Source organism: Oncorhynchus clarkii, chromosome 4, assembly GCF_045791955.1.
Source record: "Oncorhynchus clarkii lewisi isolate Uvic-CL-2024 chromosome 4, UVic_Ocla_1.0, whole genome shotgun sequence".
NCBI classification, from domain to species: domain Eukaryota; kingdom Metazoa; phylum Chordata; class Actinopteri; order Salmoniformes; family Salmonidae; genus Oncorhynchus; species Oncorhynchus clarkii.
In genome coordinates, this window is record NC_092150.1 from 65,066,759 (window position 1) to 65,092,473 (window position 25,715).

The following is a 25,715-nucleotide window of genomic DNA, read 5'->3' on the forward strand; positions in this document are numbered from 1 at the left end:
TTGCGGGCCGGATGTGGCCCGCGGGCCTTGACTCTGACATATGTGGTTTAGAAGAACAATTTACACTTGAGGATATTGCAACTGTAGTGTCCGCAATGAAAAGTGGTAAATCACCGGGTTTGGACAGTTTTCCAAACTAATTTTAGAGGACCGAACGTTTTCCGGTCTGCTTTACCCATTCCTGTCTCGATTATTTGCAGAGTGCCTTGATACATCACAGCTACCGCCTAGTCTTTATCAGGCTTCAATTTCATTACTATTAAAGGAAAGCAAGGACCTCCTGGAATGTGGATCTTATCTCCCAATCTCGCTTTTAAATTGTGATTACAAAATCCGAGCCAAGCTCTAAGCTATCCGTATGGAGGGCTCGCTGCACCAAGTAATACACTGTGACCAGACTGGCTTTATGAGAAATAGGCATTTGTTTTTCAATATTAGATGCCTTATGAATATCCTGTATGCCCCAGCGTCTGGGAACCCGGAGGTGCTGGTCTCGCTCAATGCGGAAAAAGCTGTTGACCGCTTTGAGTGGGACTACCTAACAGCCGCCCTTCATAGATTTGGCTTTGGTCCCAAATTCATTGCGTGGGTAAAGATGATTTATTTCTCTCCCATGGCTTCGGTACGGACTAATAACTTGTCCTCTGATTATTTTCCCTTGGACCGGATCCAGACAGGGTTGTCCACTCTCCACCAAATTAATTACTTACAAATCATACCATGTGATTTTCTGGATTTTTAGATTCCGTCTCTCACTGTTGAAGTGTACCTATGATAAAAATTACAGACCTCTACATGCTTTGTAAGTAGGAAAACCTGCAAAAAGAAAGTGAAAAAGCACTAGACACCACGTCCTCGCCCCATTCTCTCCTGCCAACAATCATGTCCACATCTACACTTGGTTTCAGAAACATCCATGGAGGAACATTCCCCAATGCAATTGCCAGCCCTATCTCTCTCTCCCCCAGTCCATATTCTACCAATAAGATGTCCTTCTGATCTCCCTTTCAAACTCACTCAGTAGGCTAATGCAAGTTTGTCCTGCCTTACTCCTTGTCCTGCACCCACTCACAGTCTAAGGACCGTTGACGGTATCCTATCCAGGCGCCGTAGTACTGTTTTGGCTGCCAATCCATATACAAAGCACCCATAATCCAAAGATGACCTGATCAATGCCTGATACATATACAACAGTGTTGGTGTATCCAACCCCAAATCATACCCTGCTACTGCTTTTGTGAGGTTCAGCACCTTCCTACACTAAATTTCAATATACTCAACATGTCCCTTCCATGTAAGCCTCTCATTAAACCCCATACCTAAATACTTAAACTCAGACACCATATAGAATGGGGAGAACAAGTATTTGATAACCTGAAAAATCGGCAGTGTTTCCTACTTACAAAGCATGTAGAGGTCTGTAATTCTTATCATAGGTACACTTCAACTGTGAGAGATGGAATCTAAAACAAAAATACAAAAATCACATTGTATGATTTTTAAGTAATTCATTTGTATTTTATTGCATGACATAAGTATTTGATACATCATAAAAGCAGAACTTAATATTTGGTACAGAAACCTTTGTTTGCAATTACAGAGATCATACGTTTCCTGTAGTTCTTGACCAGGTTTGCACACACTGCAGCAGGGATTTTGGCCCACTCCTTCATACAGACCTTCTCCAGATCCTTCAGGTTTCGGTGCTGTCGCTGGGCAATACGGACTTTCAGCTCCCTCCAAAGATTTTCTATTGGGTTCAGGTCTGGAGACTGGCTAGGCCACTCCAGGACATTGAGATGCTTCTTACGGAGCCACTCCTTAGTTGCCCTGGCTGTGTGTTTCGGGTGGTTGTCATTCTGGAAGACCCAGCCACGACCCATCTTCAATGCTCTTACTGAGGGAAGGAGGTTGTTGAGCAAGATCTCGCGATACATGGCCACATCCATCCTCCCCTCAATAAGGTGCAGTCGTCCTGTCCCCTTTGCAGAAAAGCATCCCCAAAGAATGATGTTTCCACCTCCATGCTTCACGGTTGGGATGGTGTTCTTGGGGTTGTACTCATCCTTCCTCCAAACACTGCGAGTGGAGTTTAGACCAAAAAGCTCTATTTTTGTCTCATCAGACCACATGACCTTCTCCCATTCCTCCTCTGGATCATCCAGATGGTCATTGGCAAACTTCAGACAGGCCTGGACATGCGCTGGCTTGAGCAGGGGGACCTTGCGTGCGCTGCAGGATTTTAATCCATGACGGCGTAGTGTGTTACTAATGGTTTTCTTTGAGACTGTGGTCCCAGCTCTCTTCAGGTCATTGACCAGATCCTGCCGTGTAGTTCTGGGATGATCCCTCACCTTCTTCATGATCATTGATGCCCCACGAGGTGAGATCTTGCACGGAGCCCCAGACGGAGGATGATTGACCGTCATCTTGAACTTCTTCCATTTTCTAATAATTGCGCCAACAGTTGTTGCCTTCTCACCAAGCTGCTTGCCTATTGTCCTGTAGCCCATCCCAGCTTTGTGCAGGTCTACAATTTTATCCCTGATGTCCTTACACAGCTCTCTGGTCTTGGCCATTGTGGAGAGGTTGGAGTCTGTTTGATTGAGTGTGTGGACAGGTGTCTTTTATACAGGTAACGAGTTCAAACAGGTGCAGTTAATATAGGTAATGAGTGGAGAACAGGAGGGCTTCTTAAAGAAAAACGAATAGGTATGTGAGAGCCGGAATTCTTACTGGTTGGTAGGTGATCAAATACTTATGTCATGCATTATAAAATGCAAATTAATTACTTAAAAATCATACAATGTGATTTTTGTATTTTTGTTTTAGATTCCATCTCTCACAGTTGAAATGTACCTATGATAAAAATTACAGACATCTACATGCTTTGTAAGTAGGAAAACCTGCAAGATCGGCAGTGTATCAAATTCTTGTTCTCCCCGCTGTATTTGCAGCCTAAAATATTTAACCTTCCTCCTAGAATACACCATCAAGCAGGACTTGGCCAGAGACATCCTAAACCCCCATGTTAGAGACCAATCTTCCACAACTCTCTCAGCTTCTTGCATCTTCCTCATCACACATTTGACATTCCCACCTCTCTTTCATACTCATCGGCATACAAAGCCACGCCCACTCCCTGTCCCACCTCCTTAAAGATGCAATTTGCAGAGAAATCACTGCCATTTCCTGGTTGCCAAAATTCGAATAGTCAGCCTAATTTCAGTTTGTGACAAAAAAGCAGTCAATGTAAATAATAATTTTACCATCTAAACCACTGTGAATATATATTTTCCATAACCAAAAATATTGTATTTTCAGCTGTTTGAAGCTGGTGTATAAAAGTGAAGGTAAAATATGCAAAAATGAAACTTACAAACAGGCAGCATAGAAATCGTACACATGGAACAGATCTACTGCATTTTAGACTTGCTTTCTATGAGACTGACAGATCTATAACTCACATTTCTATGTTAATTTGGACAGATCGCCCAAAACGTTACATATTTTAAATATGTAATCTATCATCAGGGTTAACAACACCGGACTAACTACACTTCCCTGAGAAGAAACATTGCCCACTTAAAACCACACTGACAATTCTGACCCCACCTTCACCCATATGACTCAATCGAACTTGATCAACAACCCTTCCCTCCACATGGTATTGAAAGCTTTCTCAATGACAAAATACACAACACTCATCACCTCTTTTATTGTCAGGGCCTTGGCTATCTCTGTGCTAACTGTCATCAGGGCATCCATGGCAGACCTCCCTCTCCTGAACCAACTCTGTGCTATGCTCATCAAATCCTTAACTTCCCAGAGATACAGTACATCATCCTACTCACTATCATCTTTTCTGTCAAGTCACACATGTATCCATCTGCGCGATCGGCCGAAAACTGCACGCCCTAGCAGCATCTTTACCTAGTTTTACAAACGGCAACACCACAGCACATTTCCACCCAGCAGGTACCACCCCAGTCATCCACAGCATATTAAACAACCCTAACACAGCTTCCAACACACTGTCCGGTGCGTGCTTAAATATCACATAACACACCCTCGAGGAGCAGTCCGCCTGCAGCCCTCCAACACCCTTGTCATCTCAAACACCCTTGTCATCTCAAACATGCCCTTACGAAAAAAGATTGCAGTCAGAGTGCAGTATAACTCCAGTGCACAACAGTATGCTGCAAATACTGCACCCAAAATACTTTTATGCAGTAATTTTGCAGTGTAACGACAATACGAGTGCAGTACACTGCAGTTATTCTGCAATTACTGTGTCCAAAATACCACAGTCAACTGCAATTACTGCACTTTCAAAGCTGTAATAGTTTTTGTAAGGGTAGAGAACTCATCCATAGCTTCTCCTGACTCCCCCTTTCTCTTTAAGACATATCCATGCTTCTTTAACTTTTCAATACGTCTCTTCTTACTCTCATAACACAGGTGCTCACATCTATGAACCGCTGCATTTGTCTTTTCTGTACTTGATACAGCTGTGACGTTTTCTTCTACCAACACTGGAATTCCAACTCTGCTTTTACTCCGCTTCGCCTCTTCGCTGTAAACTGTCCCAAAGTTCAACAGGGATCGACTATCTCTGCTATCGATATATTTTTCTCTGCTGTGTGGCAGACTGTGTAGTCGATTCATAGCTTTAAAATGTGGCGGATAAATAAAGATGTCCCACTCAGGCCGTTTACAATTGAAAAAAATGGTCACAGTTCCGGTCTGCTTAAGGGGTGTTTCTCCCATAGGCACCAATGCATTAGCAGCTGGGTCTGGTCCGCTTAGTTCATTGATTTGTATATGAACCAGAAAAAAGGAGCGAGTGAGATGTCTCGCTTCCTGTTTTATCTCTGATTGCTATGATCCATATCCGATTTCGGATTTCCTGATATGATTAGGGGTTGGGAAAGAACGAAGTTCATTCAATTTAGCTAGTCTTTTCTGAAACGTAACTGTTTCGTATGATTTGGGCATTTAGAGTACGATGTAACTCAAGTATTACGATTCAGTAAACGTACAAAGGCAAAGCGCTGTTTTTATTTGTGAAAAGAAGCGGCTAGGTTAGCCAGCTAGATTTAGCTAAAGCCTTTAGCCTGCACTGTTGAAATGTCTGCCTCGGCCGGTGTCTCTCCGTCAGCCCAGGGCACTGCCCTGGTCAGTCCAGGCACGGGGATGTCCATGTTTCGGTGGCTTGAGGTTCTGGAGAAGGAGTTTGACAAGGCGTTTGTTGACGTCGATTTACTACTGGGAGAAATCGATCCAGATCAAGCTGACATCACCTACGAGGGTCGTCAAAAGATGACAAGTCTCAGCTCCTGTTTTGCTCAGCTTTGCCACAAAGCCCAGACGATTTTTCAACTTAATCACAAAGTCGAGGTGAGCACAAGCTTTTCTTGTATCAATGTTAAAAAGTATGTGTATGATCATCTGGTATGTAAGGGTATGCTGGTTATGTATGAATTATTAAATAGCTGTCAGAATGTCACTTTCCATGACAGTGCGTCTCTGCCCATCCAGCTGACTGTCAATTGAAATAGCTAATTGACATAGCTAATCAGGCATCACACACACACGATTTGAGTGCCCCTCCACGTTGACAAATCTATTGATGAGAGAAACAAAATGAAGGATCATGCTATCCCTTACTTCACGTATGACCTCACCATGCTCACATTAATGAATGTTTGATCAGGAGTGTAGTTGACTCTGTCAACAAGACTTTCCCAGCAATTCCTGACTACCATAGAGCTCTTATTACTGCATGTAAATCAATACTGCATTTCAGCCTTCAGCTTCAGCTCAATATATTGCTGAGGCCCCCAACAACACCAGAACGTCATTGCCTATTAGGCTATTTGACGTGGCTAAAGTAAACAACATTTGTGGAAAATCCGCTATCATGCAATTTGCGAAGTGCCTCAGTTTTCTGTCCATTGGCAGAGTGTGTGACCATTTAAAATGATTCTAAGATATATTTAGAGAAAATAGGTTAGATCTGCATTGTTACATCCTTACCTAGGCCTACATGTTTTCTACCGGCCTACAGTAGTTTTATGAGCTAATGGTAGGTTGATACAATGGTCATATTAGATGGTGGTTGTCCCCATGTCAGGTATCGGGTTTATAGCAGGAAGGGTAAGTCAGAAGCCCATGCTAAATATACATCAAAGGCCCTAAAAAATCCATGCCTTGTGCGGCCAGTGCCCATTGTGCCCTTCTCCCTGAGTGCTGCGTGCTCCATCACGTGATTGGGTCTTTCTCACAGGCTACAAGTGAAGACAGACACATCGGATCAAATTCCGAGGTGCATATTGAAGATATTGGAAGAACGTCCACATTTACTTTTCTTCAGCCAACAAGATGAGTAGGCATAATGGACAGCAAAAGCACTAGCCTATGTCAATCTACTATCCCCCATAGTACAAAAGTCAACCTATTCTGTGCGAGAAATAAATATTTGTTTACTACATGATTCCATATGTGTTATTTCATAGTTTTGATGTCTTCCCTATTATTCTACAATATAGAAAATAATAAAGAAAAACCCTGGAATGAGTAGTTGTCAACTTTTGACTGGTACTGTATGTATGCATTTTGTTTTGTTTTAGAATGGAGCATTATCATGCACCTGTATCAAAACAGGGGCATCGGGAAAAATACATGTCATCTATGCACTTAAATAGCGAATGGAAGACACTTTTATCCGTGGTTTATTTTCATGCCAGGCAGGTAGGCTATACTCCTGTTGTAAATATAAGCAAAGTGCTTAATATTAGGGAAGTTGAGAAATAAATATAGAAAGCTGGTGCGATTCTCCTCTTTTTAGTAAAGACCATCACTCTGTTTGCTCACGCAATTGCATAGCCTATGGAAATGTTGCGCAGCATGAGCTCAAGGGTTCTCATGAAGTGTTTGATTAGATTTTCAAACACATTTGCATTGTCGTCAGTGATTAGAGGGACAATAGAGTGCTGAGTACCAGGCAGTTAGCAAGTTTGGTAGGCTACTAATGACCAGCAGCATCAGAGCTTGGAGAAGCCTAATCACCGTGACTATACGGTCACTTGGAATTTGACTGCCCTCATGACTCGTGACTGCCGATGCGGCGGTAATACGGTCACCGCAACAGCCCTATTTAGGCCTGCCCTACTAGACTGTTATTGATTACCAAACATAAAAAAGTGATTGCTCAGCTATTAAGACTTCCTCAGTCTCGTCTCCGGACTGTTACTCGGGTATTGTTTATCAGGAAGAGGTCAGCCGGACGGACGCCTGTTTTTTCCTTCCTTCATGCTTAGAGAGCACAGTGTTTAGGAGCAAGGATATAGAGACTCCAACCACGAGACACACATTCCACACTTGCCCAACACTCTGTGTCAAATCAGGAAGTCCTGCCCCTTTTTGACGTGTGTGTGTGTGTGTGTGCATTTGTCTGCTTGCATGCGTGTGTCTGTATGTGTCTTTGTATTTTGTTGGTTTGGCGTGCGATGCCAGCAGCTGCACTGTGTAGGCTAATGTTTCTCCTGATGTAGCATACTGCCACCTGTGTGTCCAGACATGTGGGCTGTCTCAGTCTGAATAGGCAAAAGTGGTCAGCAAACAGACACACACACTCCTAATGTCCTGAATTATTTAAACTTTTTTTCCCCCTACTACCCTACATTTGAGGAGTAAATACAGGCTAAACTGTCTTAAATGGTGGGTTGTACTGTAGAATATTCTAGGCCTGTTTGATTTAGACTGGGTCTCTATTATAATGAAGGCCTGCCTGATTACTGCAATGATAGATGAGTCTCTGTCTGAGGATGATGATTGATAAATCATTTAGGAGACGGGTAGTTTAGTATTCAGGTAGATTCACATGATATAATCACACTCCTCTTTCATCATCATAGGTGGAGTGAATCCTAACCTTATTCAAAGCATACTGTGGATCAATTCATTCCTACAGCTGTGACATGCAGGTGGCCCCATTTCAATGCCATAAATAAATAGATGAATTGTTCTCTGCACTCCACTCTGCTTCCCGTGTTGCCAAGCTGAATAAGCTCCAGAGACGAGCACAAATATATCTATTTTTTTCCCAGGGTTTTGTTGTGTACAATAGACAACCTTCAGCGCAAGATCTGTAGGCCAATTCATTTTGGCACAATTCCTTCAGGCTTGAATAACAAGGAGCCTGCTTTCTAAGAAAAATAGCATTGTAAAATCTGATGGAGAACAGAGTGGAAATGTAAAACGGGAAAAATCAAAAATGGAATTTGATCCGTGCTGGGATAATGATTTGGGCCTGGTACACTTGACTTGACTAAACATACATGATGATGAGGGTTCCTAAGAATCTAGGAAGTCTGAAGAAGCGTACAATTATGTAACTCTGTCTGTCTGACTCTCTCCCTCTCTCCTCCAGGCTCAGCTGGTTGGCCTGCGATCGGAGCTGACTGACGTGCAGGCAGAGAGGGTGGTGGTGGAGAGGGAGGTTCACGACCAGCTCCTCCAGCTCCATGCCATGCAGCTGCAGCTTCACGCCAAGGCTGGGCAGACCGTGGACTCGGACTCCATCAAAGACAGGATGGTAGGGCACCGACCACACACCCTTACACCCACACGACTCTCGCTCTAGTTTCTACTACGTACGTCCTACTGTGGTTTCTTATGTCGCTATTCCGTCCGATAATAAAACTACCTGTATGCGTCTTGGACATTCTTGGGAAGAAATACAAAGACCTTTTTTATTTTTTTTACCGTTGTTGATGCGTTACTGTACCTGAATCTTCGGACTGCTAAACACATTTATGGTATACCTGCTAAGGTTCCAGTGGGCCTGTAAAGTGGTAAATGGTCGCATTCTTCCCCACTGCTTGGCTGTGATTTTCTAACCTCTGACCCCTTCTCTGTTCTTCTCACCTTAAGCCTGTTCCCTCAGTGGAGGAGATGGTAAGTGTGTGCATGTCCTCTGTGTGTTTGTTTCTTTTGGTTGGGGATAGCTGTGCGTCTGTGTCTGTACTCATCCCACCCTCAAGTTCTGTCTTTTCCTGCTCTTGCTAACAACAGTTCATCAACAAGTCCAACAGGCTGCCTATGGGGCTCATGCTGGCAATGACTGACAGTGACAACTGATCTGGAATTATTGTAGCTTTGTTACATTGTCTATAATTGCCTATTCATGTATGTCCGTGTTGCCCCATTTGATTGGAACGTGCATGTTTTGATACTTGGAACATGTTTTGTTTCAATTGTCAAAAAAGTGCAAAGGGAAGTCAATGATTTCCAGGATGTGTGTGTGTGTGAGTAACCCAGTTTGTGTGTTGTTCGTTCTTAATCAGCAGAAGTGTCAATGCTTTGAACTTATGACAGCCAAACCCACAGTCACCTATCTTGTTTGCGTGTATTTTGTTACCAAGTAGATATTTAATTTCTGCTTCACCGATACTGTGTATTGTATCCATGTTTGTCTGTGACATGGTCTTTGTGGCTGCAGCCCAGCCTGTGAGGATGCAGCAGTGGACTGCTCTTTTCCTGCTCCCTGCCCTGCGGGCCGGCTGCAGTGCCTGTCGACTGCGCTTCCTCTAATGTTGATCAGAGGAGATTGCTCCAACCTCCAGTCATGGCCCATTCTCTCTGACTCCTCAGTGGAGCAGGGAGGGGTCTCTGTACAGCAAAGTGCCAGCTGACCGGAGTAAAGCACTTTCTCTGTAGAGTTTAACTCAACCATTTCTCTTTGTGTGTGTGTGTGTGACAGGAGAGGGAGCTGCAGGACAACAAGAAGGAGAAGGTGAAGGAAGTGAAGTTGGAGGCAGAGGTCAAGCTGCATAAGAAGGAGAATGAGGCCCTCCGCAGGCACATCGCCGTACTGCAGGCTGAGGTCTACGGGGCTAGACTGGCAGCCAAGTACCTGGACAAAGAGCTGGCTGGAAGGTAACCCTAGCTCCAGCTCCAACCCTAGCTCCAGCTCCAACCCTAGCTCCAGCTCCAACCCTAGCTCCAGCTCCAACCCTAATCTTGACATAACGCAAATAGGATCTTCCCCTCCAAATTCCCAATTTAACCCCTGATCAGGGCCATATCCATTTTTCCACAAACAGAAGCAAGCAGATTTGAAATAGGGAGGGACTACCTGAAACCAATAATGCTGGCATTGGTAACTGGTTGTTTTTGTGTCCATTGTCTCCAGAGTTCAGCAGATCCAGTTACTGGGTCGGGACATGAAGGGGCCCGCTCATGACAAACTATGGAACCAGCTGGAGGCTGAGATCCACCTCCACCGCCACAAGACAGTCATCCGAGCCTGCAGGGGGCGCAACGATCCCAAGAAACCCCTACCTTCTCCAGTAGGGCATGTGAGTAGACATCAGAGCCATCGCTAGGGGATTGATCTTAATTGTAGTTAAGGTATTTGTACTGTTTGCTTTTCACTATTTATTTGCCTGTTTGATCTCTCCCTCAGGAAACAGATGTACTGAAGAAGACCCAAGGAGTTGGTCCTATTCGTAAAGTAGTGCTGGCCAAAGAAGATCACGAGGGACTTGGAATTTCAATCACGGTAACCTCCACCAATTTAGCCCAAACCAGAAAGTGTTAAATGCTATGTCTTAACCCGTAGTGTGTTGCTCATCTGTCATGGTCCATACCTTAATATGTGTTTGTATGTCTTATTTCCGGATGGAAAGGGTGGTAAGGAACACGGGGTGCCCATCCTGATCTCAGAGATCCATCCTACCCAGCCTGCGGAGCGCTGTGGGGGGCTCCATGTGGGTGATGCCATCCTGGCTGTCAACAGCATCAACCTGAGGGACGCCAAACACAAGGAAGCCGTCACCATCCTCTCACAACAGGTCAGACTCGGGTCCTGGGAGAGAGAAGGGCTGAGTGCTCGCATCTTGAATTCAGGCAAACTTAGCCTGCTGGTCCAGATATGTTTGCTTTGTTATGTTTGTTGTCATGCTATACATGTATGACATAATGACTGCATTGAAGCGTTGGTACATGTACACTAAGGGACCATTCTAAGTAAAACAATAGTAAAAAGCTAAGACATTCTTTTTGTGATTTCAAAAGCATTTATTGAGTTGGGGACACCTTTTTGTGTGAGTCTGTGTGACCATTTAGTGGTTAGCCTGGGAGTTAAAGCTTTTACTGAGAGTCAGTCATCTCTCCTCTCTCTAAACATCAGTGGTGACCTCGGTCAGTCTACAACCGGAGGTTCATGCTGGGGTTAGTCAATTCAGCCTGCGGGACTGCTGCTCTGCATTGGGGGGGAAAACAGTTAATCATGCCTCAGCAAACCAACAAATGAACTAAGTAAGCTCTTGTTAAGTTTTGTCTCACCCTCTGTGGTGTGTGTGTGTGTGTGTGTCTCCTCCAGAGGGGAGAGATAGAGTTTGAGGTTGTGTACGTAGCCCCGGAGGTGGACTCTGACGATGAGAACGTGGAGTATGAGGATGACGACGGCCATCGCTACCGGCTCTACCTAGATGAGCTGGAGGAGGGGTCAGCCTCCAGCAGGAACAACGGCACCGCAGACTCCGCATCGCTACAAGGTATGTTATGTCTACTGTACCTCATTATTCATAGAAAACAAACACATTGTTTTCATAATAGTATGGCTTTATTTTAATGTGCGTGCATTTTAAACAATGTTGTCTTACTTCACATTTCGCTTGCTTTATACAAATGGGAGTCTTTGTGTTAATGGACTTTAAAGAGTGCCAAAATGCCATATGAGCATATGGGAATGAACCGAAAATGTAGCGTTTCATCCACCTGAAAGGCCCACAGAATGTGATGGTAGATCCTCCAGTAAAGAGAGTATTCATGTCTGTCTCTCTCTGTCTCTGTGCCTACTGCTGCAGCTCTGGAGAAGATGTCCGTGAGTGACAGCCCGGAGAACGGAGACACCGGGATCTCCAGTGAGACGACATCGGAGGAGACCATGTCTAAGGCTGCTGAGTCCGGAGAGAGCTCGTCATAGAGCGAGGGAGGGGGGGGGGGGGGGGCTGAAAGACTGAAGTGCATGTGTGTTTGTGTACTATACTGTATGAGATTTGAGAGACTGGCCTGCACCAGATTCCCCCGGAGGATATATGTGGGGATAGAGTTGACTCATCATTAAGTTGTTATGGAAACACACTCGGAGCTCTGTTGAATTCACGTTACTATCTTCGTGCAGTGGTGAGGAGCCAATTAGATGAGACCCGATATTGAGGAGAGGATGTGGGTCTAGTTTGGAGAAGATGGTAGATCTCTCAACTGAGTGGTATTTTTCTCTGTTTGCGTATAGTTACTGATCCTTTTTTCCCCCACACTGACGACACTACCTTACTGGGACTGCCCTGCTGGTAATGAAAACTATTTTATAAGGCCGAGAAAGATTTTCTCCCTTCATAAATGTTGGCTTTTATTTCTCTCTTCCACATGTAGCTACTGTAGATGAGGGTTTTTCTCTCAACTTGAATGTTCATCTTCTACCACTGATTATGGTATCGATGTTGAATCCCACGTCAAACCTGCACCGCTCTTAGATCCACCTACCAGTAGGCCTAGTCCTTAGTGTTCAGAATATGAGAGAGCTACATTCACCTACTGTATGTCAAAACAGAATGTACAGTGAAAGAATTCTAACTATATCAGCTATGAGGGTGTTCCATCTGTGTTTGATCAATGGTATCACATAATGTCACCATAGTTCAGTGTTTAAATGCTGGATACATCTGTTTTTCAGTCCTCTGAGCACTCATTACACAATGTTTTTCTTTAATGGCTCAGTTAAAAAATATATATATAAAAAAACTCAATATAAAATCATTTCTGGGTAGCAATCAATTAAAATGGTTAAATAGAAGCAAATTGCTCCTTAGCAAGAGCAGTTTCTCAAGCAAGAATTGTGGTAGAACTGTCTGAGTGGTTTGAGTGAGGAGGTAAAAACTAGCTGTTATTGGCAGAGAGGTTTGGAACTCTCTCTTTCTTATTGGTCTAACAAATGTACCACCTGGTGATGTCACCAGGCAGGCAAAAACTCCATCCCACCAAAACTGGCTGAAATGTCAGGTGATCTTTTCAAACAGCTCTTATACTAAAAGGGCATTATCATAGTTAATGGTGTTTAACTGACCAGTGTTTTTGCAAAGTTGGGCTATATCTTCAACATTACACGGACAATGATATGATTCGCCTGTGTATAAAGCACTGCAAATTGAGTCGTCTGTAAGAGGAAGTGAGCGGTCAGGGGGACAACTCAAAAGGACAGAATAGGGAGACACCGGATTGGAGGGCCAAATCTTGTCTTTTCAGTTGTTGTCACGTTGACCGAAATCAGAAGTGCAATGTCTTTATTTTTCCCCTCTTAAACTCAACTAGGATTTCTCCTTTGTTCTATTCCCTTTTAACAAAGTACATATCTTGCCTTTTGGATGCATCTCCCAAAAGTCCATCGTTGGTTGGTTTTCCCCACCCTTCTCTACTGTCAGTGGCAGTCAAACTGTCTTCAGACTCGTTAGGACCCAAAGATGACTGACAACAGTGTGTCTGCTGCACTGTGTTCTGATATCTTCTTTAAATGTATTTATGTCACCTTTATTTAACCAGGTAGGCCAGTTGAGAACAAGTTCTCATTTACAACTGCGACCTGGCGATAAAGCAAAGCAGTGCGACACAAACAACACTTACAAACAAACTTCGTCAATAGAAAAAAAATATGTACACGCCGTCATAGGTTGGTAACCTTATCTGAGTGATGGGGGTTTGTTTTCTAGCTTTATTCAATTCATTTTACACAACCAAAAGGTTTCTGTATATGCAAAGGATAATAGCAATAGAATATTTTTATGCACGATCCATTTATTCAAATTCACAAACTATCATCTTAGACTATAGTAATAAATCTGTATATGCTATATTAATGTATTAGCTATTTTAAAATAATAATTTTTGTACATCATATTGGAATTTAGCTACTGTAGTAGCATCTCTACTTATTACAAATGTACCCCCATGGGTGGGGTCATGACAATCTGCAGCCTTGTGTTGATTTCATTCATGGCCATTTCTTATCAGTGAGGCTAAACTGCAGGTCCGGTTTTGGATGTAAATTGCGCTTTGATCTAACGCAAATGCTCTGCATGAAGGATGTGTCCACACCCTGCTTAACGTTAGTGAAATGAGACCGAGGCGTCATCCCAACACTGGCGCTGCATGTCATGCCATAGAGAATGTTCTTCTTTCCGCTTGTTGCCAGGGATTTCGCCTGAAGGAACAAAGGCAACCTTTTTGTACACAGTTTTTTTTAACCCGACCTTGTTTTCTTAATGTTATTTTAAAAGGGGTCTCTGAAGTATCTGTACGTAATGTATAACATTAAATAAACAAATGTATTTGCCCAATGTGGTCTGTGGATAGCCCTGCCGTCAGGGCTCAGATCTCTTGAAGGATTCAATCTTCACTAGGTTGAAATGTGAAGATCCAAATGTTTGAATGAGGAACAGAATTATTAAGTGGAAGTTAATTTTTTCTGATCTGTTTGTTACTATAATATTGCTTTTGTTCAGTGAACCACAATGAACACCAGGGGGCGATGTAAACTGTAGAACCAGTCGGTAGTCTGAGTTTATACATACATGAAATGTTGCTAATTAAAAGTTATGATTCAAACTGCTGATCTTAGTTATGGTAAAAAAAATTGCCAAATACTTTAAATAGGCTGCAATTTTAGATTTGAACCGTTTAAGCCGTTTCGATGGGAGGCACAGTACAAAACAGATGGGCCTTCAATCAATTGCATACTCCTCACGTCCTTTCATCTCCTCAAAACCCATTGGAGAAGGTCAGAGGGGAGGGACATCAGGCTTGGTTTTGAGGATACAGAGGTCTCGAGTAGTATGCAATTGAGAAAAAGCCATACTCTTCAAGCTCATATGAACAAAGTCAGCAGTCTGCAAGAAGAGACATGACTGGAATTTGAGGGGATAAGCTGAATAGCTAGGAGCAGTATGTTAACAGAGAGCTGCTCTGAGTCTGAGCTTTCATGTAGTTTTGGGTTGGAGGCTGGAGGTGTAAACAGTGTTCCACACCCCTGTGTGAACGACCAAGCCGAGGCCACTGGCAGACACCACTTCACACACACACAAAACAGGCTCTACTCAAGCCTAGTCTATCTCCATCAGACCATCACCCTACCCCCTGCTTCTGAAGAGACCAGTGACGTGTTATCAGGGTCCTCAGATAGGCCGTCATACCCCCCACAACCCAGCTCTCTCCCCTCGGGTGGGCCCATAGCTGGGAGGACTGGGCAGCAGCAGTGTGGCTGATCATCAGCTGCTTCCCCACGACCGACACCAAACTGCCACATTCCTCCACAGACAGACACAGGCTGAGTGGAGGTGGGGGGGATCCTGCAAACTTCCTGCTTCTTTGGGCGCTGGGACTGGAATGCCGGGCATCCTAGGGCCGAGGCTACGGCTGCTGAGAAACACATTTTCACATAGTAAAGAGACCTTGACATGAAGAAGTCAACTGCTGGTGTTTTTATTCAGGGCTCAGCTTACAGCCAACATGCAGTAGACACACAGAACATTTTGAAAGAGTGACATCACAGAGAGAGTCTGAAGAGAATAACTTCTCGCAGTACATGTACATACAACCCAGCTGAAAAGATCTCCCAAAAATATTTCACAGAAATGAAAGAGTTCTTAGCTCGATCCCAAGTTCTGTCTTCAGTACACAGCAGCAACACCACACGCACAGGTGCTTTAAATACAGTCGACAGCATTTATTCCATTTCTTTTTTTCTTTCCTCTTGGCAATATACATTTTCAAACTATGCCCTTGTATGTACACACCTATACACAATCGACTAGACTGTAGTATTGGTACCATTCAACATGGCTTTGTATTCAACATCCATTTAAATGGAACTGGCCTGTATAGTAGTTCACCATGTCCAGCTAAACAGAGCATCTGAAAAACACAGCTCTGTGATGTGTTTCAGTCCAGTTTACTCCCCTAAATCCCCTGCCGGGCGTTCCTCAATACGCCAGACTAACTGTAAACACTCTCCTGTTGCCTTTTCATTGGCTCGCTGATCCCACTGACCAGATCTGCCTTCAGACTGACACAGAGCAGCGATGCAGCCGTCGGCTTCAGAGCCCCCTGCAACATAGTGACAAAGCCCCCATTGTGGGGGACCCCATGCGGTGACACCAGTCCTTTCAGTCACTTCATTCAGTGTGTACTTACAATTCTTTGTTAAGAGCACGGACTGACTTTGTTAAACATCCTATAGTAGGACCCGCTGGGGACAAATCTACCACTTTTAACTGGGGTGCTGCTTTATTTAATAAAGCACTCTGCTTCCTCTATGCTTCCCTGCTGAAAGCAGCTTAACCTCAGACCGAGAGATTCTGAAAGCTTTATCGTGACCTCAAAATATACTGTACAGTTAAGGAACGAAGTCACATTATTTCGTAATGTATGTTACAGTCACAAGCATCAGTCACAGTTGAGAATGAGGAGAGGTATTTTCCCATTTTCAGGATATTTCCTGTCTCCATCACCATTTGCTTTTTAATAAAATCACCCCACCCCTTAAAAGAAATAGGACAGTTGAAGTAACCATCCGTATTTTCTTATTCACAAAATGTCTGCCAGCACAGCCTCAGATACAAGCACTCTCGTCTCCCACATTCCTGAAAGTCAGTTGAGAAATAATTTAGCGGTTGTGTTTGCTACAGTAAGCTCAGTCCAAAATGGCCGTGAACTGATCAAAATCACAGTTTGACAGTTTATTCCTGTAGTCCCAGACATGTTCCATCTTCAGGTTCCTCCAGAACTGCCCTCAGGGTCTGGTCTATGGTCCGGCCTGTGGCCCATGGTGGGAGCCACCCTCACACAGTCCCTGGGGGTGGAGTAGGATTCCAGCACGCCTGGCTTGGCCTGGGGCCTCTGGTAGTCTGAGAGGCCACTGCTCTGGCCCACAGGCTTGTTCACCTTGGGGCTGTCGTAGACCCCCTCAGAGTTACTGTGTCCCCGGTCTATTTTGAGCTGGGGTATCTGGTAGCCCCCGGAGGAGCCCACCCCTGCCTTCCTGTCCAGGGTTTTAAAGGATGGGGTCTTGCTGAGGACCACACCTGGGACGCTGTAACTAGCCGGGTCGGGCAGGAACCCGTCCTTGTGGAAGGTGTGATGCTCGATGATGGGCGTGGCGTACTCTGGCTCCTGGTTGGTGAGAGGCAGGGCATACTGGTTGGCTGTGTGCAGGTAGTCGTAGTGGGTGGAGGGGTTGCTAGGATCCTCTTTGGTCTCCGTGTCCATAGGCCGGAACGTAGAGCCCTTCCTGGCCACTGTGCCAACCCCAATCATCAGAGGCTGCTGGTACTCTGGAGGACAAGGACACAGGCCACTTAAGAACAGAATACTACCAACTTTATTACTGGTGATCAAACGTGACAATCTGTTTTAGAATGAGCATATTAAAACACCAAATCAAAAAATTGTTTTCACTCAGTTATAATGAATAACATGACTCTGTTATAGATCAAAAGGACGCCAATTTTTCAACACGGACATTATCTCTTTGATTTCTCTGCATATACAGGTAGCAGGTTAACAGTGCACAGGGAGCCTGTGATCTATCTAAATATAGAATATTCAACCCTGGCAAAGTATGTGAATCATTAATAATTGGTGCCCTGAAGGGAAGCTGTGGATTATTAACAGTAGCAGTAGACCATTATTCATCTGGCTGCCTCTCAGCCTGTCAGGAACTATTCAGCAGACTAGTAGAGGACTTTCCAAAGTCAAGGATTACACCGGCTAGCCTCCTGCTGACTCCAGCTTTAATGATCAAACCCTCTCCAGCTTACCCAGAATTACATGTAATTACTGATAAGAGCCAGAGAAGAGAGGATCGTCAACTGGCTTTACAGGCCATTGTGTGATGTCTTCTTACTTTGTATGGTCGGTTCACACACTGAGCCAGGAGCTTACAATGAGTTCTAGATTACCTTGGCCATGGAGTGAGCAGAGAACTGTAAAGCAGAGAATTGTGTGTGCGAGAAGGGTCACAGTTACTGTGAATGGAGTTGTCTGTAAAGAGTGGAGAGCTTGACTTTCAGAGTTCACCACAACACACTGCCTGGGTGATGGAGTAATTATGGATCAATACAAGTAACCCAGCCTCTCGTGAAGGAAGATGGAAGTTCAATAGCAGGTGGTGGTGCTTAGGGCCTAGGGCTGTTACGGTGACTGTATTACCGCCACACCGGCAGTCACAAGTCATGAAGGGAGTCAAATTCAATGTGATCATTTAGTCACGGTGATTAGGCTTCTCCAGGCTCTGATACTGCTGATGGTCATTAGTAACCTACCAAACTTGCTAACTGGTACTCAGCACTCGATTGTCCCTCTAATCACTCTGACATCAATGCAAATGTAATCGAAAATCTAAATCAAACACTTCATGAGAGCCCATGAGCTCATGTTCTAAAACATTTCTATAGGCTATGCAATTAGGTGAGAAAACAGAGTGATGGCCTCCACTAAAAAGAGGAGGATCCCATCAGCTTTCTAATATTAAGTAGGGCTGGGCGATATGACGATGTATACCGTGTGACGATAAATAAAGTATATCGTTTCATATTAAGCTCTCGTTTATTTCATTGTGTCGCAAATCACACTATACGGCAATATTTTTAGTCAGTTGGGCGGCGCTTTGCGTTCTTCCACACGGCACGTGTGAAAGGAAATTTGCAACACAAACAAACATGGAGGAAGGAGAGTGAACGTGACACAGAGCATGGAGGCACGGAGCTCGGCCCTAAAAGAGGGGCTACTTCGGTCACATGGACGTGGTTTGGGTATGAAAAGTCTGACACGGACCAGAAAACAGTCCTCTGCTAAATATGCCGCAGGCCTCAAATACCACTAACCTATTTTACCACCTACGCAAGAATCATGTCAAACAGTACGGTGAGAGTATGGATGAGACCCCAAAAAATGTGTAGAGTGCTCAAAACAAACCCCCAACTTGCTGAGGCTTTTGCCCGCGGCAAACCATATGAAAAAGAATCAAAGATGGAAGGAGATAACAGCTGCCGTTACAACTTACATCTGCAAAGACATGGTCCCAATTTACACGGTAGAGAAACGGGGGTTTTGTGAGTTGGTGCTAACACTCTGCCCAAGGTACCAAATGCAAATTGATTTGTGACATGTATTAAATGCGAAAATAACATGCAAAGCGGGCAAGCTGCCCGAGTTACACCAGGAACGCACAATCCCTGCATCAGTGCTCAGACTGTCCGCAATAGGCTTGATTGAGGGCTTGTAGGCCTGTTGTAAGGCAGGTCCTCACTAGACATCACCGGCAACAACGGTGCCTATGGGCACAAACCCACCGTCGCTGGACCAGACAGGATTGGCAAAAAGTGCTCTTCACTGACGAGTCACGGTTTTGTCTCACCAGGGGTGATGGTCGGATTCGGGTTTATCGTCGAAAGAATGATCGTTACACCGAGGCCTGTACTCTTGAGTGAGATCGATTTGGAGGTGGAGGGTCCGTCATAGTCTAGGGCAGTGTGTCACAGCATCATCGGACTGAGCTTGTTGTCATTGCAGGCAATCTCAACGCTGTGCATTACAGGGAAGACATCCTCCTCCCTCATGTGGTACCCTTCCTGCAAGCTTATCCTGACATGAAAGTTACATTAATTAATCTAAATTAATTATTTCTTTGTTAAACGCTCAACACAGAATTGCCGCATGTGCACACTCCAGCAAATTATTTGGAGAAAATATCCCTTCTATTTTATTCAGCTTTGTAAAATAATATAAAATAATGCCACGGAATTCTAAGCTAATCTTGTCCACTAAATGAACTAGTGTAGCCCACAGCCATATGGCATAGTCAGATCAGGACCTAACATAAAGACAACTCAGTATGCTATTCTGTTCTTCTGAAATAGACTACATTTTCTTAATTTCATGTTTCTTTAGAACTTATTGTGAAGGTGTAGGCTATATTACATGGATTTATTCAAATGTAGTTGTTCCAAAGGTCTGCATCAGTGGCTTGTAGGTTGTGTGTGGAAGCCAGGAGATGCTAAAAGTGTTCATGCTAATTAACGGTCAATTACCATGGGACAGGCAGTTATTTGTTTGACAATCACCGGCTGACGAAATTTCGTGACCGCCACAGCCCTAGTGGTGCCGCCACAGCCCTAGTGGTGCCGCCACAGCCCTAGTGGTGCCGCCACAGCCCTAGTGGTGCCGCCACAGCCCTAGTGGTGCCGCCACAGCCCTAGTGGTGCCGCCACAGAATGCTTCTATTTCACTTCCATGGGTGCCTCAGCCTCTTGAGTTGTGATGATTGGACATGTACGTCCATACTCTCACGTCTCAGTGAGTGCATGTGTCCTCACCTGCCATGGTGCTGGTGACCAGGTCTAGTTTCTGTATTGGGTCTTTCTCTGAACTGTAGCTGATGGTGAACTCTGTGGACTGGTGCCTGGCAAACGGCTGCTTGATCTGCTTCCAGCAACCTGAGGGCCGGCAGGCAGTAAAAAGACAACTCCACAGACAGACATAATGACAGGACTCTAGCATGGAGAGATAGCACATATATAAGCCCCAGATGCAAGCCCAGGCCTGACTGAATTTTCACTAACCACAACCCCCCATTACACAGCACAGACATGTTGTCACAGAACAACAAATGGGCTCTGGTAGTTTCATTAAAGCAGCCATAATGATAAGGAATGATATGTAACCTGTCCACTGCCTGGGTATCACTATAACATGGATTATCCTGCCTACAGTTTGTAAACAAAGGATTCTAGGGCTCATCTTCACCATACATGTTGTTTCTCACAAAAAAAATGATTCAATTTTGATGTGCAGTAATATGAATGACATCTTTTACAATGTCAATTGTTCACCGACCTGGTTTCTGGGCATCTGAAGATCCGTACGAGTTCTCCTTTGTCTTCTTCCTGTGACAGAAAGACAAATGCCTTTGTGAACTCCAGTTACAGGGAGGACAGTGGTGCTCCCTCACCCCATTCCTCTGATAACCTCCTGGGGGGAGATGAGGCACCACTGCCTGGCTCTGCTGAGCACCCCTTCTCTCGTTTCTCTTCCCCCTCTCCCTTTTGCTCCCTCTCCTCCCCAGTGGAGTCAAACAGCTGGCCACATCTTCTGACACTGACAGATGACCCCGTAAGGCATTAGCATGCTTCAGCCGAACCGAATGAGAGTGCTCGCATACTCCGTTAGAAAGACCTTCGCTTGAAAAACGAGAATAGTCAATAGTACTGTTTGTCCATTTTGAGACGCAATAGCCAGTTCCTAGTCTGAATTAGGGTTGCGCATTTTCCATGTGAAGTTAAGCCCAGGAATTTTGCTTAAAATTCATCAAAGAAGTTAGCTTATGACAGTGAACCTTTTTTTGTGGGATATACAAGGCAATTCTAGGTCTTGTGGCATATTTTGGTTAACCTATCCCCAATTCAATGGAATTGCAACCGTCTGTATGCACAGTGCACTCTTCCATTACATGTACAGCTGATTTTCAAGATCTTTCACACTAATGTGATGCTATTGAGCCCACACTACTACACTGTCTGAGCCAAGGACTACATGCTTTGATTACAATACTGGGTGGAGTAAATATTTTATATGACATACATGTTTTTTAGTTAACAAGTAAATAGTAGCCTACAGCAAAGTGTGTTTAAATCATTTCTAACTAGTTAGTTTTTGCTACCATGTGGGTTTTAGCTTGCCTGCTAACTGAGGAGTGTTAATTCACCTGTTTCCATACATGTTTCATTTAAAAAAATATATCTTACACAGGAGTTGTTTAATCTAACTGCTTAACAATTTATCTGTGGAATTGTATTTGTTTGTTTTTTTACTATTGTTTTCTAATCTTTACAGGAAAATGCCATGGGCACTATCTGATGTGTGGAGACATTTCACTGCTTCTAATGTAGTAGTAAAAGCAATTTGCAAATAATGTGTCAAACCATATGAGAAGAATGCAACAAAGATGCAGAATAATCTGAAGTGCATAAAGTTGCCTCAGTGCTCACAACAAGCAACCTCTGACAAAAGTCCCTCTGCCTCTCTTCGAGGTGAAAATGACAAATCAGACACCTTATCAATAGCAACAGCTCACGGTCCTCCTGGAATCAGAAGTTTTTTTTTTACCTCAATGGAGGAACGTAGTCAGAGAAATGCTGATGAATGTCTTGCTTGAGCTGTGTATGCAACTGATTCACCTCTTATGCTCACAAGCAATGTGTATTGGAAGACATTTCTGAATGTTCTTCGCCCAACATACACCCCTCCAACCAGACATGCTTTATCTACTAATTTGCTGGATGCCGATTTCAGAGTTCAAGTGAAGGTCAAGCAAATCATAGAGAAAGCAGACTGTATTGCAATCATCTCTGATGGGTGGTCAAATGTTTGTGGGCAAGGAATCATCTCCACCTCTCAACCAGTATTCTAAAAGAGCACAGACACAAGGGACAACAGACACACCGGTCTCTACATTGCAGATGAGCTGAAGGCAGTCATCAATGACCTTGGACCACAGAAGGTGTTTGCACAGGTGACAGACAATGCTGCGAACATGAAGGCTGCTTGGTCTAAAGTGGAGGAGTCCGACCCTCACATCACACCCATTGGCTGTGCTGCTCATGCATTGAATCTGCTCCTCAAGGACATCAGGCACTGAAAACAATGGATACACTCTAGAAGAGAGCCAAGGAAAATGGTTAGGTATGTGAAGGGTCATCAAGTTATAGCAGCAATCTACTTCATCCAGCAAAGTAAGAAGAATAAGAGCACCACATTGAAGCTGCCCAGCAGCACCAGTTGGGGTGGTGTTGTCATCATGTTTGACAATCTCCTGGAGAGGAAGAAGTCTCTCCAAGAAATGGCCATATCACAGTCTGCTGATATGGACAGCCCCATCAAGAGGATCCTCCTGGATGATGTATTTTGGGAGAGAGTGGTAAGCAGCCTGAAACCTATAGCAGTAGCGGATTGAGGGAGACAATGCCATCCTGTCTGTTGCTCCAAGCAGAGGAAACTGCAGTTCTGAAATACATCAAAAAGCATGAAGACTTCTGCCTGAAGCCCATACACGCTGCAGCGTTCATGTTGGACCCCAAGTATGCTGGCAAGAGCATCCTGTCTGATGCAGAGATCAACAAGGCTTATGGTGTCATCACTACCGTGTTTCGCCACCTTGTCCTGGATGAGAGAAAGTTTATTGGCAGCCTGGCAAAGTACACTTCCAAGCAAGGGCTTTGGGATGGAGATGCAATATGGCAGTCGTGCCAACATATCTCATCAGCCACCTGGTGGAAGGGACTTTGTGGATCTGAGGCTCTTTCCCCTGTTGACTCCATCATCCTCCAAATCCAACCAACATCAGCCGCCTCAGAGCGCAACTGGTCCTTGTTTGGACACACACACACCAAAACACACAACAGGCTGACCAATACAAGGGTTGAAAAATTGGTGGCCATCTGGGCAAATTTGAGGCTTTTTGATCCAGACAACGAACCATCCTCAACAAGGTTGGACAGTGACAGTGAAGATGAGGCCTCAGAGTCTGATGTTTAAGAGGTGGACATTGAGGAGGTCCAAGGAGAAGACATGGAAGTCTGAGAGGAAGACAACCAATGCTTTAGTTTCTACACTATCATTTTACAGATGTATGTTGAAAAAGTTTTTTGGGGAGATGTGATGGATCATTGGGGATCATTCAATATTCCCTTTCTTTTGTTGTTCAGTGAAATCATCCCATGTGAAGAGTCAACTCATTTAATTAAAGTTCAACTTGTAACTATTTTTTTTTTTTCTATTGGAAGGATCTACTTATGATAAGTATGGTAAATATATCCAATGCAAAAAAAACAGCTACATTTAAATGGATTAATATTACATTTGTATATATTTCCATTTATTCCCAAGGAAAGTTTCCACCTCTGAATATTCCCCTAACGAAGACTCAAGAAATCTGTAATTCATTTTGAAGTTTTTGCCGAGATCTTAGAAGCGCAATTTATCTAACCAAGTTGTTTGGTTTATTATTTCTTAATGAAAAAAACTACATGAAAACAAGTCGTCTCTCATTGAATGGCAACAAAGACTTTATTGAATAATCCCTACTGTTTTTTTTGCACTTTTTACCCCTTTTTTCTCCCCAATTTTGTGATATCCAAATTGGTACTTAGTCTTGTCCCAACACTGCAACTCCCGGACGGACGCACTTGGGAGAGGCGAAGGTTGAGAGCTATGCGTCCTCCGAAACACGTTCCTGCCAAGCCGCACTGCTTCTTGACACAATGCTCGCTTTACCCGGAAGCCAGCTGCACCAATGTGTCAGGAGAAACACCATACAGCTGGGGACTGAAGTCAGCGTGCATGCGCCTGGCCTCCACAAGGAGTCGCTAGAGCGGTATTGGACAAGGACACAAGGCCAAACCCTCCACTAACCCGGACAATGCTTGGTCAATTGTGCGCCGCCTCATGGGTCTCCCGGTTAAGGCCGGCTGCGACACAGCCCGGGATCGAACCCGGATCAGTAGTGATGCCTCTAGCACTGCGATGCAGTACCTTAGACCGCTGCGCCACTCAGGAGGCCCTATAATCCCCACTGTTGACCAATCACAGACAAAGAAGCGCAAACTTCAGCTACCGACTTCGGTTTGCCTCCAGAAATAAAATGTGCCGGAACAGCCGACCAAACAAACATTTCACAAAATATCGTCATAATATAAGCGCAAACTCTTCCGAACTGTTTTGGCTGGGAACCTTGAGGAAGCTTTTAAGCCCCTCTACCTTCCACCTCCACATAACTAAAGACAACAAAGGCTGATAATAAAAAGATGAATGGTATACAACCACATACAGTGGGACAAAAAAGTATTTAGTCAGCCACCAATTGTGCATGTTCTCCCACTTAAAAAGATGAGGCCTGTCATTTTCATCATAGGTACACTTCAACTATGACAGACAAAATGACCAAAAAAATCCAGAAAATCACATTGTAGGATTTTTAATGAATTTATTTGCAAATTATGGTGGAAAATAAGTATTTGGTCATTAACAAAAGTTTCAATACTTTGTTATATACCCTTTGTTGGCAATGACAGAGGTCAAACGTTTTCTGTTAGTCTTCACAAGGTTTTCACACACTGTTGCTGGTATTTTGGCCCATTCCTCCATGCAGATCTCCTCTAGAGCAATGATGTTTTGGGGCTGTTGCTGGGCAACACGGACTTTCAACTCCCTCCAAAGATTTTCTATGGGGTTGAGATCTGGAGACTGGCTAGGCCACTCCAAGACCTTGAAATGCTTCTTACAAAGCCACTCCTTCGTTGCCCGGGCGGTGTGTTTGGGATCATTGTCATGCTGAAAGACCCAGCCACGTTTCATATTCAAAGCCCTTGCTGATGGAAGGAGGTTTTCACTCAAAATCTCACGATACATGGCCCCATTCATTATTTCCTTTACACAGATCAGTCATCCTGGTCCCTTTGCAGAAAAACAGCCCCATAGCATGACGTTTCCACCCCCATGCTTCACAGTAGGTATGGTGTTCTTTGGATGCAACTCAGCATTATTAGTCCTCCAAACACGACGAGTTGAGTTTTTACCAAAACGTTCTATTTTGGTCTCAT

General features: G+C 44.2%; 2 protein-coding genes across 3 annotated transcripts in view; one reads left to right on the forward strand and one right to left on the reverse strand.

Moving 5' to 3' along the window:
• Window positions 1-4,865: 4,865 nt before the first annotated feature.
• Window positions 4,866-14,402, forward strand: LOC139407101 (golgi-associated PDZ and coiled-coil motif containing). Of its 2 annotated transcripts, XM_071150496.1 has the most exons (9): window positions 4,866-5,400; window positions 8,435-8,599; window positions 8,938-8,961; window positions 9,767-9,942; window positions 10,199-10,364; window positions 10,472-10,567; window positions 10,695-10,859; window positions 11,390-11,564; window positions 11,877-14,402. In XM_071150496.1, exons 1-9 carry the CDS (start codon window positions 5,131-5,133, stop codon window positions 11,993-11,995), a joined length of 1,356 nt encoding a protein of 451 aa, XP_071006597.1. In that variant the 5' UTR covers window positions 4,866-5,130; the 3' UTR covers window positions 11,996-14,402. The 2 variants fall into 2 exon arrangements, with proteins under 2 accessions (XP_071006597.1, XP_071006598.1); XM_071150497.1 differs by lacking the exon at window positions 8,938-8,961 and having other exon boundaries at window positions 4,910-5,400; window positions 11,877-12,018.
• A 1,125-nt stretch (window positions 14,403-15,527) lies between these two features.
• The window catches only part of LOC139407141 (discoidin, CUB and LCCL domain-containing protein 1-like), a 41,681-nt gene continuing 31,493 nt past the window's right edge, over window positions 15,528-25,715 (reverse strand). The window contains exons 13-15 of the mRNA XM_071150590.1: window positions 20,956-21,005; window positions 20,436-20,555; window positions 15,528-17,393 (exon numbers count right to left, since the gene is read on the reverse strand). Coding sequence (XP_071006691.1) covers window positions 16,831-17,393; window positions 20,436-20,555; window positions 20,956-21,005 — 733 coding nt within the window. The 3' untranslated portion in view covers window positions 15,528-16,830. The remainder of the gene's footprint in view (window positions 17,394-20,435; window positions 20,556-20,955; window positions 21,006-25,715) is intronic.

What these genes read in the sequence shown, in the direction of transcription:
- LOC139407101 (XM_071150496.1), top strand. Translation starts at nt 5,131, where the DNA reads ATGTCTGCCTCGGCCGGTGTCTCTCCGTCAGCCCAGGGCACTGCCCTG. An exon ending in AACTTAATCACAAAGTCGAG is followed by an intron (nt 5,401 to 8,434) that starts GTGAGCACAAGC and finishes TCTCTCCTCCAG; the next exon opens with GCTCAGCTGGTTGGCCTGCG. An exon ending in TCACCATCCTCTCACAACAG is followed by an intron (nt 10,860 to 11,389) that starts GTCAGACTCGGG and finishes TGTCTCCTCCAG; the next exon opens with AGGGGAGAGATAGAGTTTGA.